The sequence below is a fragment of the Seriola dumerili genome, unplaced genomic scaffold (genome assembly GCF_002260705.1).
Source record: "Seriola dumerili isolate Sdu_G_001 unplaced genomic scaffold, Sdu_1.0 BDQW01000017.1, whole genome shotgun sequence".
Classification (NCBI taxonomy): domain Eukaryota; kingdom Metazoa; phylum Chordata; class Actinopteri; order Carangiformes; family Carangidae; genus Seriola; species Seriola dumerili.
The window spans coordinates 4,799,381-4,816,955 of NW_019174272.1; the positions used below are offsets into that span (position 1 = coordinate 4,799,381).

Sequence of the window (17,575 nt, forward strand, 5' to 3'; positions counted from 1 at the left end):
TCCGCCAGTTCCCACTCCCATGTTTCCGTGTCCTGAGATATGAGTCTGCAGACGCATTCCTGCAGCCCGAGTCCAGACGCAGCTTTCTCAGCTCTGCCATCCAAGATAAATATTTAACAGGTTGGCTGCCTGCGAGATCAGAAACCAAAGGTCACAGCTCTCTCTTTTTCTCTGGAGTCCATCTTCACCTTGGACCCAGGAGATTTCACCCAACGGCTCCATGGTGACATCTTGAATTACTTTTAGATGAGAAACATGCAGCTAACAGATGCTGAAAGACATAGTTTGAATCATATTTTGCCTTCACTGATCTAAAAATGTATTTGTATTTGTAATTTTGTTTTGTGCGAAATTAGAAACTACTCTCTAGAACAAACTAGCATTTCTGAAAACCAGTGAACAAGATGCACTTTGCCAAAGTATTCTCTTCTTTCACAGACTTTGTTTTGTAATGGACATTGACATGATAAGCAGGACCACACTGCCTCTCAGTGGCTCTAAAAGAGAACTGTGTATAGTTTGTATTTTTGCGGATGCACAGACAGATGTCGCCAGAATCTCAAACATGCCACAGTCAGTCTTTAGAAATAGTGTCCAAGCACAAAATCTCATAAAACAGTTGGCAAATCAAATGAGGTTGATACAGACATTATCAACACATTTCATAATAAATATTACAATATTTACATATAGCAGTGCCAGGCATTGCTCTAGTAGGCAGAGAGCATAAATATTCAAGAAAGGAAATATATCATTTTATCAAAATAGATTAAATTATAAATGCATAACACCGTTGCCAATAATACACTTGAAAGCAAAGTGAAATTGGAGCATGTCTGTCTGTAAATCACGGACCACGCATGTGTGACCTCGCTGACACAGCAGCACACAAGAACACACAAACACACAGTTATATGACTGGAATGTATACACTGTACTTCATGAGGGTTATAAAGAAGAAAAACAACAATTGTTTTCCGGCAATGAATTCCTTCTTCACGGTCCAATCATATAGATCACATCTGCAAACCAATCAGCATGTGAAAGTCAAAACAACTGTAAGTTATAAAATGGTGTCACCTCAGTTTAAAGTGCAAAACAGTAAGTTGCTCTGGTCATGATGCTAGGGTTTCCGTGGCCACACAAGAGATGTGTTTGCTGCTTTCATGAAAGGCTTCTTTAACTTCAGCGCATTCAGCTCCACACTGAAGCAGCTGTCAACATCAAGTGAGAGGAGCGTCAGAGAGAAATCATATCATTTTGTCATATATTCAGATTATTATTGGGCTTAGGTTTCACATGTGAAATGTCAAGCTAGGGGCGTCGTGTGGCGTAGTGGTCTAAGCAGGCGCCCCATGTGTAGAGGCTACAGTCCTCCCTGCAGTTGGCCTCGGCTCGAGTCCTGCATCATCATTCCCCCTCTCTCTGCCTCCCCATTTCCTGTCTCTCTACTGTACTATCGAATAAAGGCATAAAAAAAGCCCAAAAAATACACTTAAAAAAAAAAAGAAATGTCAAGCTAATAAATGAGAGGGAAAAAAGCTTCTTCGATATACAGAAATGAACCTTGTCACCCAAAGGTGAAGTAAATAGAGCGTGCTCCCTCATAGATCTCTATCATGGCCCACAAAGGGCGGCGGAGGTCAAAACCTGTTATTAGTTCGATCTGTTTTTGTTTGTGACGTAGTGTAAACTCCTTGAATGCATGTTCTGGATATGCAAACCACAAGACTGACCTACTACAGAAGAGACAAGGCCTGTGTTCACATTTGGGTATTTCCTTTTCAGTCAGGAAGGTGAAATCTGCACAGTGTGTCAAACAGGAGGAGAGATCCAACATGTATGTTCTAAAACCCACATGTAGCAGACAAGCAAACATCTGGTAACATGTGGAAATCTTTCACTTTTGCAAAGAAAAGTAAGTGAAGAAGTGACAAAAAGCTTTTAATACTAATTTTTTGCACCATTAGCCACATTTGTTTTTCAAGGTCAAACTACAAACAAGTGCCTTTATAATGGTTTATCTTAAACAGATTAATGATTTTCTCTGCAGCCATGATAACATTTATTGAAAACAAGTCATAATGAAACTAGCTGGTGTTGTACTTTCACATTTGAAGAGTGCTGTGAAAACACTGCAACATTACTGTTGCAAATATAACAAAATATGTAAAGACTGTATTCATGTTAATATCAAATAATATAAAACTTCATTTTCAGACAAACTTTAATTTTACAAAATAAAGATTGATTAATGATTTACAACATTAATGAGGGAACATTTTAATGGACATATGACTGCTGCAAAGACTTGCAATTGTAAAGAAATCATAATGAAACCTAGCTGGTGTTGGACTTTCACATTTGCAGAGTGCTGTGAAAACACTGCAACATTACTGTCGCAAATATAGGAAAATATGTAAAGACTGAGCCGAACCTCCCCAACCACTGGGCTACACAAGAACACATTAATATCATCATAGTGCATTGTTTATCATAACATTCAGATTTACTATAGCTTAGGCCGCCCCAGAGACTCACCTGCCCCCAACTGATGGAGCTCTGATCTCATGTCGACACAGTGGGCAGGTTCCAAACTCCTGCAGGACTTTGGGGCTGCAGTGGTCACACAAACACCGGTGGCCACAAGGCAGAGTGATTCCTGCCTTTCTTCCCATGCACACCACACAGTATTCATCTACGATCAGAAGAGAGGAATCTTAATTACCAGACTGATAACTTCGACACAAACACGACGACACTCTCCTCCTCTGTGGTTCAAACTGTTTCAGAACACTGAAATCAGAGGGAATTTGTTTGGGAGGACTCTTTCTTACCTGCTGAGATGTTCTTGTCAAGACAGATGTTGGAGAGATCAGAGATCAAGTTGTTAAGGTTGTGTAATATCTATGAGGTGAAGCGTTCAGGTGCAGGACAGGATCTTCTAGTGCACATCAGCCTTTTTTTCTCTGAGCCTGCAGCAAAGGAATAAGAGAGGTTTTAATCATTTCATTTTTTTTTAACAGTCATTTGAACAAGCATCGGTGTTGTCAGTGCATGTGAACTGCCCTGCAAACAATATACCAACAAGAAAAAACAGGCTGTAACGTAAACAATGCATCATAGTATATATGAGATCAAAACTCGCCCAGGAGGAAAATGGAGCATGTCTGTGTGTGTGTTATCAGAGCACAGTGGCTGACTGAAGTCCACTCCCGTCAGTAGTTTGTGCCTCGTGCAGTTGTTGCTTTCAGTATATACCACCATATGAATTATTTTCTCTTTGATATTTAATGCTGAGAGTTGACATTGATCGTGATGCTAGGGTTTCCGTGGCCACACAAGGGATGTGTTTGCTGCTTTCATGAAAGGCTTCTTTAACTTCAGCGCATTCAGCTCCACACTGAAGCAGCTGTCAACATCAAGTGAGAGAGCGTCAGAGAGAAGTCATATCATTTTGTCATATATTCAGATTATTATTGGGCTTAGGTTCACATGTGAAAAAAGCTTCTTCGACATACAGGAAATGAACTGTGGACCCAATGGTGAAGTAAATAGAACGTGCTCCCTCATAGATCTCTATCATGTCCACAGCAGGCGGCGGAGGTCACTTTTGCAAAGAAAAAGTAAGTGAAGAAGTGACAAAAAGCTTTTAATACTAATTTTTTGCACCATTAGTTACATTTGGTTTTCCAAAAGGTCAAGCTACAAACACGTGCCTTTATAATGGTTTATCTTAAACAGATTAATGATTTGCTCTGCAGCCATGATAACATGCAATGTAAACAAGTCATAATGAAACTAGCTGGTGTTGTACTTTCACATTTGAAGAGTGCTGTGAAAACACTGCAACATTACTGTCACAAATATAACAAAATATGTAAAGATTGTATTCATGTTAATATGATAATCAAATAATATAAAACTTCATTTTCAGACAAACTTTAATTTTACAAAATAAAGATTGATTAATGATTTACAACATTAATGAGGGAACATTTTAATGGACATATGACTGCTGCAAAGACTTGCAATTGTAAAGAAATCATAATGAAACCTAGCTGGTGTTGGACTTTCACATTTGCAGAGTGCTGTGAAAACACTGCAACATTACTGTCGCAAATATAGGAAAATATGTAAAGACTGAGCCGAACCTCCCCAACCACTGGGCTACACAAGAACACATTAATATCATCATAGTGCATTGTTTATCATAACATTCAGATTTACTATAGCTTAGGCTGCCCCAGAGACTCACCTGCCCCCAACTGATGGAGCTCTGATCTCATGTCGACACAGTGGGCAGGTTCCAAACTCCTGCAGGACTTTGGGGCTGCAGTGGTCACACAAACACAGGTGGCCACAAGGCAGAGTGATTTCTGCCTTTCTTCCCATGCACACCACACAGTATTCATCTACGATCAGAAGAGAGGAATCTTAATTACCAGACTGATAACTTCAACACAAACACGACGACACTCTCCTCCTCTGTGGTTAAACATGTTCAGAACACTGAAATCAGAGGGAATTTGTTTGGGAGGACTCTTTCTTACCTGCTGAGATGTTCTTGTCAAGACAGATGTTGGAGAGATCAGAGATCAAGTTGTTGAGGTTGTGAATATCTATGAGGCGAGGCGTTCAGGTGCAGGACAGGATCTTCTAGTGCACATCAGCCCTTTTTTCTCTGAGCCTGCAGCAAAGAATAAGAGAGGTTTTAAATCATTTCATCTTTTTTTAACAGTCATTTGAACAAGCATCGGTGTTGTCAGTGCATGTGAACTGCCCTGCAAACAAATAAATACCAACAAGAAAAACAGGCTGTAACGTAAACAATGCATCATAGTTATATGTGTTGGGTCTGAGCTCTACCTCATGAGCTGGACACCAAATATGTTGGATTTCGGTTATCTATCAATTTATTGGCTATCATAAATTAAGGAAATATTAATATTAAAAATATTAATAGTAAATAATAACTTTAAAATTAATTAAAGTTCACGGGGCACCAGCCTAAACTAATAGGCAAAATAGCCAATATGGTTTTAGTCTCAATTTATTACCATTAATCTGAAACTCTGATTAACCATTAGCTTACTAACTATAACCAAATCACCATATCAACAGTAAGTTAAAGTTGAAGGATTGGAATTCTACCAAGTAGAGGTTGGCAATTTTCACGCTTGTGCAACATTAAACACACCAGTAGTTATACTTAAAGACATTTATTTACAATAGAGCAGAGTAAAAACACAATGTCTAATCTAGTATATACAGGTGTGTGCATGTGTGTATGTAGGTGTATGTGTGCGTGTCTGTGGGGACACAGACAAAGGCAAGATGGCCGATTCAAAGTGATCACTGTGACCACATGACCTGAACAAAGAAGACTACACAAGATGGCGGTAAACAAAGAAACTACTCAAAATGGCCGCTGAGACCACCTGGTGTGTGTGAGGGAAGGTGTGAGTTTCTTTGTTAGCCTAGGTCATGTAATCTAAAGGTACCAGGTTAGAGGGAGGAGGTTAGCTTCATGCAGGTTCTAGAACTGAGACGTACTAATATGTGTGTGAACATACGAGTACCCGATTAACTGTATTACTGACCACAACCTAAGCAAACATTACACCAACCAGACATCAATCAACAAGTACATTAACAAAGTTAAGACTTCTGCTGCTTAGCTATGCTGTGCTGTGCTGGGAAAGGTTAGGCCCAGTCAGTTAACGTTACCCAGTCCTTGGAACAAACAAAGAGGTCCTTTCCAGTGTTGTTGTAAAGTACAGTGAGTTGAGAGGCTTCCTGGTGGAGTAAAGTCCTGTCTGGCTGTGTTGCTTTGCTGTTATCTCCTTTGTTCTCCTCAAAGAGTTAGCTGTTCCACGCTAACTCTGCTATGACTCCTGTTGCTTGGAAAATCAGCTGGCTTAGTGTCGAAGCTGCTGATTCTGAAGAGAACTTGGTTTACTCTCAGTTAATCCGAAGCAGGTCGATGCAGTTGAGGAGAAGAGTGTTTGCAGGCTGCTGTGAGCAGGCCGGCGAGAGAGCTGGTTTCTCAGGTAGCAGGGCTGACCTGGGCTGGGGCCTTGTTGCCCTTTGAAGAGCCGAGAGGAGAGAGCAGGAGCTGCTCTCCAGAGCAAGCCGAGAAGAGAAGAGAGAAAGAAGAGGGCCAGAGATCTGGTTTTGTTTGGTGACATCCTTGGGGGTCACATGTCACACGCTGACCCACACTGGCTGGCCAGTAAGGTCCGTGGGGGGAAGAGTCGTCCCCAGGTGTGAACGGTGAGGAACTGTGGAGTGTGAGTTCCTTTGTCCAGTGGAGCAAAGAAACATCTGGTCTCTTGAATGATGAGTCCCAACATATGAGATCAAAACTCGCCCAGGAGGAAAATGGAGCATGTCTGTATGTCGATGTTTATCATGGCCCACAGTGGCTGACTGAAGTCCACTCCCGTTAGTAGTTTGTGCCTCGTGCAGTTGTTGCTTTCAGTATATACCACCATATGAATTATTTTCTCTTTGATATTTAATGCTGAGAGTTGACATTGATCGTGATGCTAGGGTTTCCGTGGCCACACAAGGGATGTGTTTGCTGCTTTCATGAAAGGCTTCTTTAACTTCAGCGCATTCAGCTCCACACTGAAGCAGCTGTCAACATCAAGTGAGAGGAGCGTCAGAGAGAAATCATATCATTTTGTCATATATTCAGATTATTATTGGGCTTAGGTTTCACATGTGAAAAAAGCTTCTTCGACATACAGGAAATGAACCCTGTGACCCAATGGTGAAGTAAATAGAACGTGCTCCCTCATAGATCTCTATCATGTCCCACAGCAGGCGGCGGAGGTCACTTTTGCAAAGAAAAGTAAGTGAAGAAGTGACAAAAAGCTTTTAATACTAATTTTTTGCACCATTAGTTACATTTGGTTTTCAAGGTCAAGCTACAAACACGTGCCTTTATAATGGTTTATCTTAAACAGATTAATGATTTGCTCTGCAGCCATGATAACATGCAATGTAAACAAGTCATAATGAAACTAGCTGGTGTTGTACTTTCACATTTGAAGAGTGCTGTGAAAACACTGCAACATTACTGTCGCAAATATAACAAAATATGTAAAGACTGTATTCATGTTAATATGATAATCAAATAATATAAAACTTTTTTTTCAGACAAACTTTAATTTTACAAAATAAAGATTGATTAATGATTTACAACATTAATGAGGGAACATTTTAATGGACATATGACTGCTGCAAAGACTTGCAATTGTAAAGAAATCATAATGAAACCTAGCTGGTGTTGGACTTTCACATTTGCAGAGTGCTGTGAAAACATGTAAAGACTGAGTTCATGTTAAATTATCAGATGAGAGTCTCTTTGATGAGTGACTAACTGCCATTTCAAGCTTTGGTAACCAGCACATGAGCAAGGATCAGCATCTGCAAGTTTAGACTCATCTGAGGTCTATCTGCAGTATATAGGTCATCGCTTCTGATTGCAGAGATTCGTGATTTCTGTCACGTACTGCTATTGTATTTATTTTCAAAATTACAAATCAACAAGTTTGCATTTCCAAAATCCACTGAATAACATGCTCTTATTTTGGGCTTTTATTATTTACCTTGTAAAAAGCAGAAAACAAAACAGTCTCTACTCAAACGTGGAACAAGTGACTAAGTGGAACTTGAATGAAGTCTCATTTAATAAGTGATGTTAAGGGATGGGTATCAACTTTATAAGCTAATGGACACAGAAGTTTTAAGAATTTGTATCATACACACATTTCACAATGAATATCATAACAATACATTCAACTAGTATAAGAATAATAGAAAGAGAAAGAGACTAACGTGATGTCATAAGAATTTATTCTTTTAAACATTTTCATGATCAAATAATATAAAAGCTTAATTTTCAAACTTTACAAAAATAAAGATTGATTTAAGATTTACAATCAAGGGAAAATATTATAACTATATTACATAGATACATTGTCCGCACCAACATGTTTTACACTTATTTAACAAACAAAATAAATGTGCAGTTTCTTCATTTTTCAAGTCTTTTTTCACCATTTCTTTTCCATGATCAGATATAAATACTCCAGTGTCTTCACACAAACATCTCAGTACAGCATTCACATATTATGGAAGAGAGAGCTGGACACATGTCACAAAGCTCCTGGCTTGGCTTCGGCAAGGGTCACTGTGGCCACACCCCAAAAACCGCCCCAACCACTGGGCTACACAAGGACACATTAATAGGTCCCGCTCATGATGCATTGTTTATTGCAGTCACTCAGCAACTTCCTGTTGTCTTGGAGTTTAGGCCGCCCCAGATACTCATCTGCCCTTCACTGATGGAGCTCTGATCTCATGTCGACACAGTGGGCAGGTTCCAAACTCCTGCAGGACTTTGGGGCTGCAGTGGTCACACAAACACAGGTGGCCACAAGGCAGAGTGATTTCTGCCTTTCTTCCCATGCACACCACACAGTATTCATCTACGATCAGAAGAGAGGAATCTTAATTACCAGACTGATAACTTCGACACAAACACGACGACACTCTCCTCCTCTGTGGTTAAACATGTTCAGAACACTGAAATCAGAGGGAATTTGTTTGGGAGGACTCTTTCTTACCTGCTGAGATGTTCTTGTCAAGACAGATGTTGGAGAGATCAGAGATCAAGTTGTTGAGGTTGTGAATATCCGGCGAGGTGAGGCGTTCAGGTGCAGGACAGGATCTTCTAGTGCACATCAGCCCTTTTTTCTCTGAGCCTGCAGCAAAGAATAAGAGAGGTTTTAAATCATTTCTTCTTTTTTTAACAGTCATCCAAACAAATGCACCATGGTTATATGATGGTAAACTGACCCAGGAGGAAAATGGAACATGTCTGTCCGTAGATGTCTATCATTGCCCACAGTGGCAGACTGAGGTCCACTCCTGTTAGTAGTTTGCGCTTCGGGCAGTTGTTGCTTTGGACATATATGGTGCCACCACTTGAAACCCAGAACTCCAGCTCTGAACCGGTTTGGCAGTAGGATTCAGGCACAGCAGCAGCCCAGTGCCCAGGGTTGTTAGTGAGGTTTGGGATGGCCAAGCAGGGCAGAGGTAGAGATCTGGCTGAGGGCGGCACATTGGTGAAGCCCACACGCAGAGCTCCATGCCACATATACATAGCTTTCTCCACCCTGAGACGAATCATCTCGTGGATCGTCACTGGGCGGCTGCTGAACACCACACCGTTTCTGAACGTGCCCTCTTTCCTCACTGCAAGTTGACACCCCTGGCTCAGGCGCACCTTGTCTCCCACAGCATGACTGTGGAAGGTGAGAGGGCCGAGGCAGAGCAGGTTGCACCTGTGTGGCGTCTCTGATTCAACAGCTACAAGACAGCAAAACCAAAACTGTGAATCTTGATGTGCAAGCCATATTTTCATACAGTGAATTCTGTTCCAGTCCAATCTTTTAGATTATATCTGCACAACAACAACGTGCATGTGCAACCGGCAATCAAACAAGAAAACACTGCACTGTAGTAAACAATAGACTGTTCTGCAAATTTGAGCAGAAATTGTGCATCATTTGAGACCATAGGAGGTGAATGCGTAGACTCTTTTCCTCTTTAAATTTTCTTCTTTATGTTTAATACTATTAATGAAAATTGTGAAATGAATTACCACCAGCGAACTCACAAATACCTAATCCAGTAAACACAAGCTCTTGTAAATAAGTGACATACATGGTCAAATTATGAATATATATATTTTATTTATTTTGACCATATACAACTTAATCACTTGCAATAAATTTAATGTTGAAGATTGCACAACTATAAAATTGTAAACATGTAATATTGAAATAATTCAGATTAATAATTAAAGTGACCACTGTATCTTGAAGCACTTGTAGCTGATCCAGAGAGCAATTCTCTCGGTGTGACTCATACACATCTGCAGCAGTATAGTAAACCTGCTACCGTATGAAAAGCCTCTTACTCATCTCAGCACATTTCCAGTAAACCACAACTTATAGTTTCTGCTTCTCTTCTATCATGTGACACTTTACAGTGAAGCTCATAAATCATGCCCCCCCCACCCCCAGCCCCATGCAGATATTCTTCCTCATTTGCTAATCATCTGTTTTACAGTATTGATAATAACAACTTGCTTCTGTTTTGTATCTTAATAATGACCATAACTGACACAGTGACACAGCTTTTACACAGACTACATCTAAAGAAAAATAATGGTACTAATACTAATACACCATAACCATCAAATTATTAGTTTTGTTGCTTAAAATTAAAAAGGTAAAAAATGCTTTAGAAAGTAAATTTATCTATTTAGTTGATTAATAAAATCAAAATTTTTATTCCAGTTTTTGGCGACAAGTCAACATGACAAATTTTGATTGACAACATATCTTAATGATATTCAAAGCGATATGTTAAGTGACATATCAAGTTCTCTGCAAAGATTAAAAACCAAAGAAAGATGTCTCACCAGAGTTCCCATTGTGTCTGTCCTTCACCATCTTGACTGTAAGTTCCCTTGCGTCTTGAGAGAAGATGTGTTCACTTCTGTACCTTGCTTCAATTGTCTTGAAGTGGGAGTGTTAGCTAGCTTTAAGACATGGTGCATGTGTGACTTCAAAACACAAACATTCCCTTCATCACGTGGAGAGTGGAAAGGGACGGCCTGAGGGAGGAACCAAACTTTGGAAATTTTCCTGAAGTTGAAAGCAGGCAGGCGGTGCCAACCTTTTTTTTTAATTTCCTGGTGAGGAGTTTCCAATTTATCTGAAATGGTATCTTTTCAAATCAAGGACATTTAGACATTTACAGGAAACTGTAAACACAAAACCATAAAACCAGCAGTAAAACATGAGTCCTGCTCTCATGCAGACTAATAATCACTGATTATCTGTCAGTGTCTTGTCAGTGTTTATTACGCTGAAGGTCACACAGACACGTTTATGTTTATTCCTGTGCACAAAATTGAACTGATTCAACAAATATACATCACTTAGAGTATATTTGAGGCAATGATGTACTGTAAAAGAAATGCACACAACTTAAATCTAATTGTAATTTTTCTTCATGTGGTGGTGCTTATATTTGATGTTGCAGATAGTAAGCCTGTATGTAACCTTTACAGTGTATGTACTGTAACTAGCTTACATGTATCAGTTTACTGTACTTGCTTGTGTTAACTATAAAATCAGATGCATTTTCTCCCTCTATGTTGAGATACCAAATACTGACACTTTGCGCAAAGTGACCAGATTTGGTTGTTTTCCTTCTCTGCTGAAGTGCCTCTTTGTGAATATAGCAAATATTTGCCATTTTATCAAAGCCTCAGTACAATATGCTCCTTAAAAAATGCAATGCAATATGGCTTGATTTTACTGAAACACTGGGAAAGTCACCTGATTTACTATATGATGGAAAATGCCTAATCAAAATATTGGATATCACTTCACCAAACGGTTCTGTGGATTGGAAGGAAATTGAGTGATGAATCATGCAAACGTCCATTCTTTAAAATGTACTGTGTAAATAATGAATCATGAAACAAGAATGTAAAACAGCTTTGTCTCCCTCTACAGGAAACAGAAAGTCATGTCTTTAGTCCCCACTGGTCGGCAGCCAGGATCATGTGACAGGATGGGCCATAAATGGAAATCCAAAACAAGATCATCACTCTTGGAAAGTTACTGACAAACACATGATTTTTCCCAAGAAATTTCCACCATTCCCATGACAGACACTGCTGGCCACACTTGTCATACCTATGTGCAATATATCGGCAGTGTATGTGTGTTTTTACAGGTGTTACAACCAAATGGGAATGGTGTTTTGTTTTGTTTTTTTATGCATGTAATGGACAAAAAAATACATTTATGCTGTTTTTACTCTTTTCATAAAAAAATGAAATATTCTGTATACATCCTGTAGTTAAAATATGTCAGTTTGTAAATTAGAAAAAGTGCAGTACACAAGAAAATCTCTTTCATTTTCACACCAGTTCAGGGCCTAAAAATAAACCATAAAACATTACCAACTGCAAAACTGAAAGTATTCATGTGAGGTATAATAAGACATCTTAATAAGTTCATGTGTTAGTGTGACAAAGTAAAGTGGAATTAGGTGCAGTAAAACCACAACTTCTCCTGCCAAGATATATTCAATATTTGAATAAATGCAAATATATAGTAAGATTTTAAGTATTTGCCTGATATCAACCTGTTTAACCAACTGTGTTGTCTGGGCAACACATGCTACAAATGTTTGCAAGGTTGAAATCCAATAGCAATTATGCACTGTAACAACTATATGTGTTACTTGAATATTATTCTCGCATATTAATTATGATAATTTATTTCCTCAATCAGTATAGTTTAATATAGACTTTTACAGATTTTTTTAAATCTCAAATAGTTGAATGAAACTGTTGTTTCGTCTGAATACGTTCATATTTTCTAAAACCAAAACCTACCGTGGTTTAGTATGAGACATTTATGACAGTCATATCATAATCAAAGAGGAAAGGAGTGGTTTATTGCCATGTTGAACCCGTGAGCTATAACCGGATGAATGAAGATCAGAGGATCCGTAAACAAGGTGGAAAACTACATTCATTTTACTCTCTGCTGCCCTTTATATCATCAAGGTTCAGAGTGGGTTTGATTGAGGACGGTGCTTTGACTGAAGACCGTTACCACAATGTCTGGAATGCATGGAACAGGAGGAGAAAAGTAACCACTGACAAATAAAATCCTCATACTTCAAATGGGTTTCATACGATTTATCCATGAACTGAATCATATATACAATCTTTTAACTGGTGCATAAATGCAGATTTTGTTTGGGTTGGATTGTGGTTATGTTATATGCAATAAAACAATAGAATTTTTTGTTTCAAATCTCCATGTCATCAGTATTAAACCAGAAACGGAGCAACTCTCCTCCTCCTCTGTGTACTCCAGCTGCCTCAGCTCCACCACACTTGGTCAGACATGGCAGGCCATCAAAAAATCAACTTGTTCCCACTCCACCTGTTCAAAACACTATTAATCTGCTGCCTTCCAATAAAAGGCTTGGCTCTCAGCGATGAGCCAATAGAACGGCATTAAAGCAGTGAGACCCAGGCCAATCCCAGGCTGCATTCTAATGTGGCCTATCTTTATCAAGGTGCCACTCCATTTCCAGATACTGCTTATTTATGATTTCTGAGGAGAGAGCCGGCAGGAGGCATATGTCTTTAGGAGCACACTAACATCTGTGTCTGGAGGGCTCAACCAAAACTTCAGCTATGGAGCTATCACACACCACACTGTGGCTGAGAAGAGGTGAAGGGCGAGAGTGAAGCGTTTATCTGCTGCTACACCGTTTTCTGATGTGGTAGCAACTTTGGCAAACACCAGGGACTTTGTTAAAATTGCCACTAGTGCTCTTAATTATTTGAATATCTGGGGTGTGATCCCAGATCCAGACATCACCTGTGGGTGAGAGAACTTCTCGTGGGCCCATCAGAGGTCTTTTCTTGTCTGGATCTTACTGGATGTGTTACTGAGACCTGGAGGCAGAGTTACAAACTTCCCATGGATCCAAACATCCAGGGGTCTTTCCTGTTCAACAACAGCCTCAACCAGTTCTCCTCGGACCTCAAGGCACCGGTGTGCCAGTACTCGGTGCCCAACTCTTTCTACAAGCTCAACCCGGGCCTGAACAGCCATCTGCAGGCAGGGACGCCTCACGGCATCAGCGACATCCTGAGTCGCTCCATGGTCGGGGTGGGCTCCACGGGCACCACCACCCTGCTGTCAGGGTACTCAACCATGGGGGGGTTCGGCCCCTCCGTCACCAGCACGTCCATGTACTATAACCGAGACTACAACTCCTCGCTGAGTGGCTTCTCCAAGCCGGGTGGCGAGTGCCCCACTAAGGCTCGCAGTGTGAGCTGCTGGGCTGAGAGCGGCTGTGACTGGAGAGGAGGGAGGCAGCAGTGCACCAACAGTGAGTCTGAACACTGCAGCCTGGGCTCAGCATCCAGCCCATCATTACATTACAACTCCCCTCCATCTGTCTGTGAGGACTCACCTCTTGATTTGACCTGTGTTTTCCATTGTTCTGAAACACTGACAATACTTATATTGTATAAGATGTTAGATCAGTGTTTTATTGAAAATGTAATATCTAAGGTTTGATTGGTCATTTCAAGCATGCAGTCAAACATCTATCAAATGTTATTTTTTAGGTAATATGTAGTTGCTATGTTTATCATGCTGCATAAAACTGTGTTTATTAATGTAAATATTACACTACATGATATACAACCCTAATAAACCATAATATTCAATTGATTCAGTCCAACACTCAGGGTATGAGCAGCAAATACAGTTTCTGACTAGAGAATAAACATGACACAGAATGTCTAAATTAAAAACTGTGACACCTTTTTTTGTTTAAACAAATGTCTATGTCTGTAATGTTTTCTGCTTTGATATTGTCTAGGTAGCGGTCCTCTTGGAGAGATGTCCGGAAGGAAAAAACACACCAGACCAACATTTAGTGGACATCAGATATTTGCTCTGGAGAAAACATTCGAGCAGACCAAATACTTGGCCGGGCCTGAGAGAGCGAGACTGGCTTATTCTCTGGGAATGACTGAATCACAAGTTAAGGTAAAGTTTAAAGCACATTCATATACCGGCTTTTAAAATGATTCTTCCTCATGAGATGACTTTTTAACACATGGCTTCTTCTTTAGTTTCATTTCTCTATGTTTTTGCTGTACCTTTTGGTTTTATGTGCACCTGAATATCTTGTTAGTCTTGGTCTGAAAGGTGCTACAAAAATTACGTTTATTTACTCAATTATCTACAATAGAAAAAGCTCAAACTTCTGGATCAGTGAAATTGCCACATAAGGAAGTCAACAGCAGGACACTCACCTCATTCAGAAATGGGGTCAAGGATGTTAATTACTTGTTATGTCTGCTATGAGTCACAGACAGCAAAAACAAAATCTTGTTGTGTTCAGGTGTGGTTTCAGAATCGACGTACCAAGTGGAGGAAGAAAAGCGCCTCAGAGCCGAGCTCCACGCAGGCCAGCCACGCGGGGCAGGGCGGCGAGGCCTCGGAGAACGAGGTGGAGGACGAGGAGTACAACAAGCCTCTGGACCCGGACTCTGACGACGACAAGATCCGATTGCTGCTACGCAAACACCGCAGGGCTTTCTCTGTCCTGCGCCTCGGGCCGCACCAAGTCTGAAAACACCACGTGCGAATTACACGGCCACACAGACACACGCGCGCGCGCACACAGACACACACGCACGCACGCACGCACACGCGCACACACACACACACGCTTCTCAGCAGACCTGCATGATTAAATGAAAATATTTAGTTTTTGAATACAACGTTTAATCAAGCAGTTACGCATGTTCAGCAAAGGTCATCTGTGCTCCTCCGAAGAAAGAGCAGCAAGAGGGTTCAGCGACAAAGAGGCTGAAAAAATGAAGCTAAAAAAAAAGTTGTTTACTTTTGTAAGTTACTGTAAGAAATGATCTTTGGCCTGTGTGATGTTACACTGATATATGGGGGGATTGTGTCATACACTTCATTTTGTAAAAACACAGGAAAAGTACATGAAAAAATTGCATGATGCTATTGGTAATACTGATAAATAAATAAAAAGAGAGTAACCTGACACTCTTTTTGAACAGCTGAAGTTGTTTGTGATTATTTGAATTTCAAAATGAAACTGAAAAATAAAATAACTTAATGAACCTTCCTTAATTCGCCAGTAAACATAATGCGCTCACAGCTATTAAATGTGGCAAATATCATTAGCTCTACGATCAGATATTCAGAAAATTCGTTTAAAAATAAAAAACAATGAAAAATCTGTATGTAGAGTAATTTTAGGACCACTATTTCTGGGGAATTTGCTTTTAAATTATATGATTTCACACTCTTGGTGCAGACTCTAAATGAGACTTCTGCTATAATGCATAATGTGCTGATTAAAGGCAGGGATACACTTTTATTTACATTAAATCAGTGCTGAGTAGATAATTAGATAATGAAACATTTACAGGGAACAGCCTCGGCTCCTTGTTATTATCTAGTATAATATAGTATTCTGCTGCATGCTGAAACTCAATGTTGACTTGAAGCTGGTTAAAATAAAGTTAAATGTTTTCATTATTTTACCTCTGAAACTGTGAAAATGTTAAGGTGGACAAAGTAAAAAAAACACCTGATTGTGGATTATTTATCAAAATTGGTGGTTAATTTCTTACTTTTAAATACAAACAGAAACATTATTTGGCTGCATTTGCTCAAATTCTGTCGCTGTATTTGCTGCCAAGTGACAGTTAAAATGAAACAGCAAGCAAAAATGAACAAAAGCTGAAGAGAAATGCAATGGTCAAAGGTCGAATCTTGCGTGATTTACCAGTGTGGTATGGCTTAATTGAAGACAATGACCCCCACAACCCACTCCAACATAAAATCAATAGCAGCAGAGCAGCTCATTCACCATTTAGGCTCCGTGAGTTCAGACTCCATCTGGTTCAGGCAGCTGACATCGGGCCAGATGAGTCTGTCAAAGGAGAAACCGAGGAATGCTGCTGAGACACTCACGTCGAAGGCAACAAAATATGCTTGTGTGTACCAACAATGTATTGTATTCTGTCATTAAGTAACTGTTGCTCAAGTCCATGTTGGAGCTATGATAGCAAAAATTTAAAAGTGATCCTGCATTATAAAATCTGTGATATATGAATTTTCAGGAGGCAAATACACGCTGCTGTCAGTGATTTTTTTTTTTATAAATCTGGATTCATCTCTTTGAAACCAAACACAAAAATGAAATGCAATAAAGGTTAGAATCAGTCACTTGATTTGTCGGCCCTTGAAGACTTTCTGTCTGAACAAAATGGCCAGCCCATTCCAGCTTTAGAGGGCAGCCTTGATACCTCCTCTGTTTTAGATGTAATTCTTCTTCTACCTCAATATAAGTGCAGCTCAATCCATGGCTGAAATCTGGAAAACTATGGAAACTCAATGCATAACACAGAAATAAAGTAATATACACCTTGCATTACGTTAGTGAGTCTATTTTGCATGAATCTGGTCCAAATTACTTCAATCTGACTTGCAAAAAAGTCAGCATTAGTGTATACCTATAATATAAAAAGAACAATAATAAAAGTATAATCTGTTTACTTCCTTCTTGCAACACCAGTTCAGATCAGTTAAGCTACGATCAGCTAAAACTGGAAAGGCAGCTGCATATAGAAACACACACCCTGTGGCATGCAGTACTTTACCTAGCCTTTCAGGTCAGTCAGCTTCATGTGGGAAATGATGACAATGAGTTTGTAGATGGACATGGTCACATCTTTCTCTTAGTGCTCCCCAGAAAGGCCTGACTGAATTGAGCTGTAATGGTTGTTCCCTAAAGCCGAAGAGGTCAATCTTAAAATCCCTGACTTTGTGTTGCAACATAAACGCATTTACACTAAAGCCAATAAATAATAACGCAACATATAGATGAGGGT

General features: G+C 39.8%; 2 protein-coding genes across 2 annotated transcripts; one reads left to right on the forward strand and one right to left on the reverse strand.

Moving 5' to 3' along the window:
• Positions 1 to 7,868: 7,868 nt before the first annotated feature.
• Positions 7,869 to 10,606, reverse strand: neurl3 (neuralized E3 ubiquitin protein ligase 3). The gene is made up of 4 exons (XM_022756698.1): positions 10,505 to 10,606; positions 8,872 to 9,384; positions 8,640 to 8,777; positions 7,869 to 8,501 (listed from the first exon to the last, which is right to left on the reverse strand). The coding sequence occupies exons 1-4, from the start codon at positions 10,533 to 10,535 to the stop codon at positions 8,341 to 8,343; spliced, it is 843 nt and encodes a 280-aa protein (XP_022612419.1). The 5' UTR covers positions 10,536 to 10,606; the 3' UTR covers positions 7,869 to 8,340.
• Positions 10,607 to 13,604: 2,998 nt separating this feature from the next.
• Positions 13,605 to 15,276, forward strand: nkx6-3 (NK6 homeobox 3). The gene is made up of 3 exons (XM_022758937.1): positions 13,605 to 14,019; positions 14,518 to 14,687; positions 15,046 to 15,276. Exons 1-3 carry the CDS (start codon positions 13,605 to 13,607, stop codon positions 15,274 to 15,276), a joined length of 816 nt encoding a protein of 271 aa, XP_022614658.1.
• The last annotated feature ends 2,299 nt before the right edge of the window (positions 15,277 to 17,575 follow it).

What these genes read in the sequence shown, in the direction of transcription:
- neurl3 (XM_022756698.1), bottom strand. Translation starts at nt 10,535, where the DNA reads ATGGTGAAGGACAGACACAATGGGAACTCTG. An exon ending in ATGTTCCATTTTCCTCCTGG is followed by an intron (nt 8,778 to 8,871) that starts GTCAGTTTACCA and finishes TCTTTGCTGCAG; the next exon opens with GCTCAGAGAAAAAAGGGCTG. An exon ending in TGACAAGAACATCTCAGCAG is followed by an intron (nt 8,502 to 8,639) that starts GTAAGAAAGAGT and finishes TTCTGATCGTAG; the next exon opens with ATGAATACTGTGTGGTGTGC.
- nkx6-3 (XM_022758937.1), top strand. Translation starts at nt 13,605, where the DNA reads ATGGATCCAAACATCCAGGGGTCTTTCCTGTTCAACAACAGCCTCAAC. An exon ending in GAGGCAGCAGTGCACCAACA is followed by an intron (nt 14,020 to 14,517) that starts GTGAGTCTGAAC and finishes GATATTGTCTAG; the next exon opens with GTAGCGGTCCTCTTGGAGAG. An exon ending in TGACTGAATCACAAGTTAAG is followed by an intron (nt 14,688 to 15,045) that starts GTAAAGTTTAAA and finishes TGTTGTGTTCAG; the next exon opens with GTGTGGTTTCAGAATCGACG.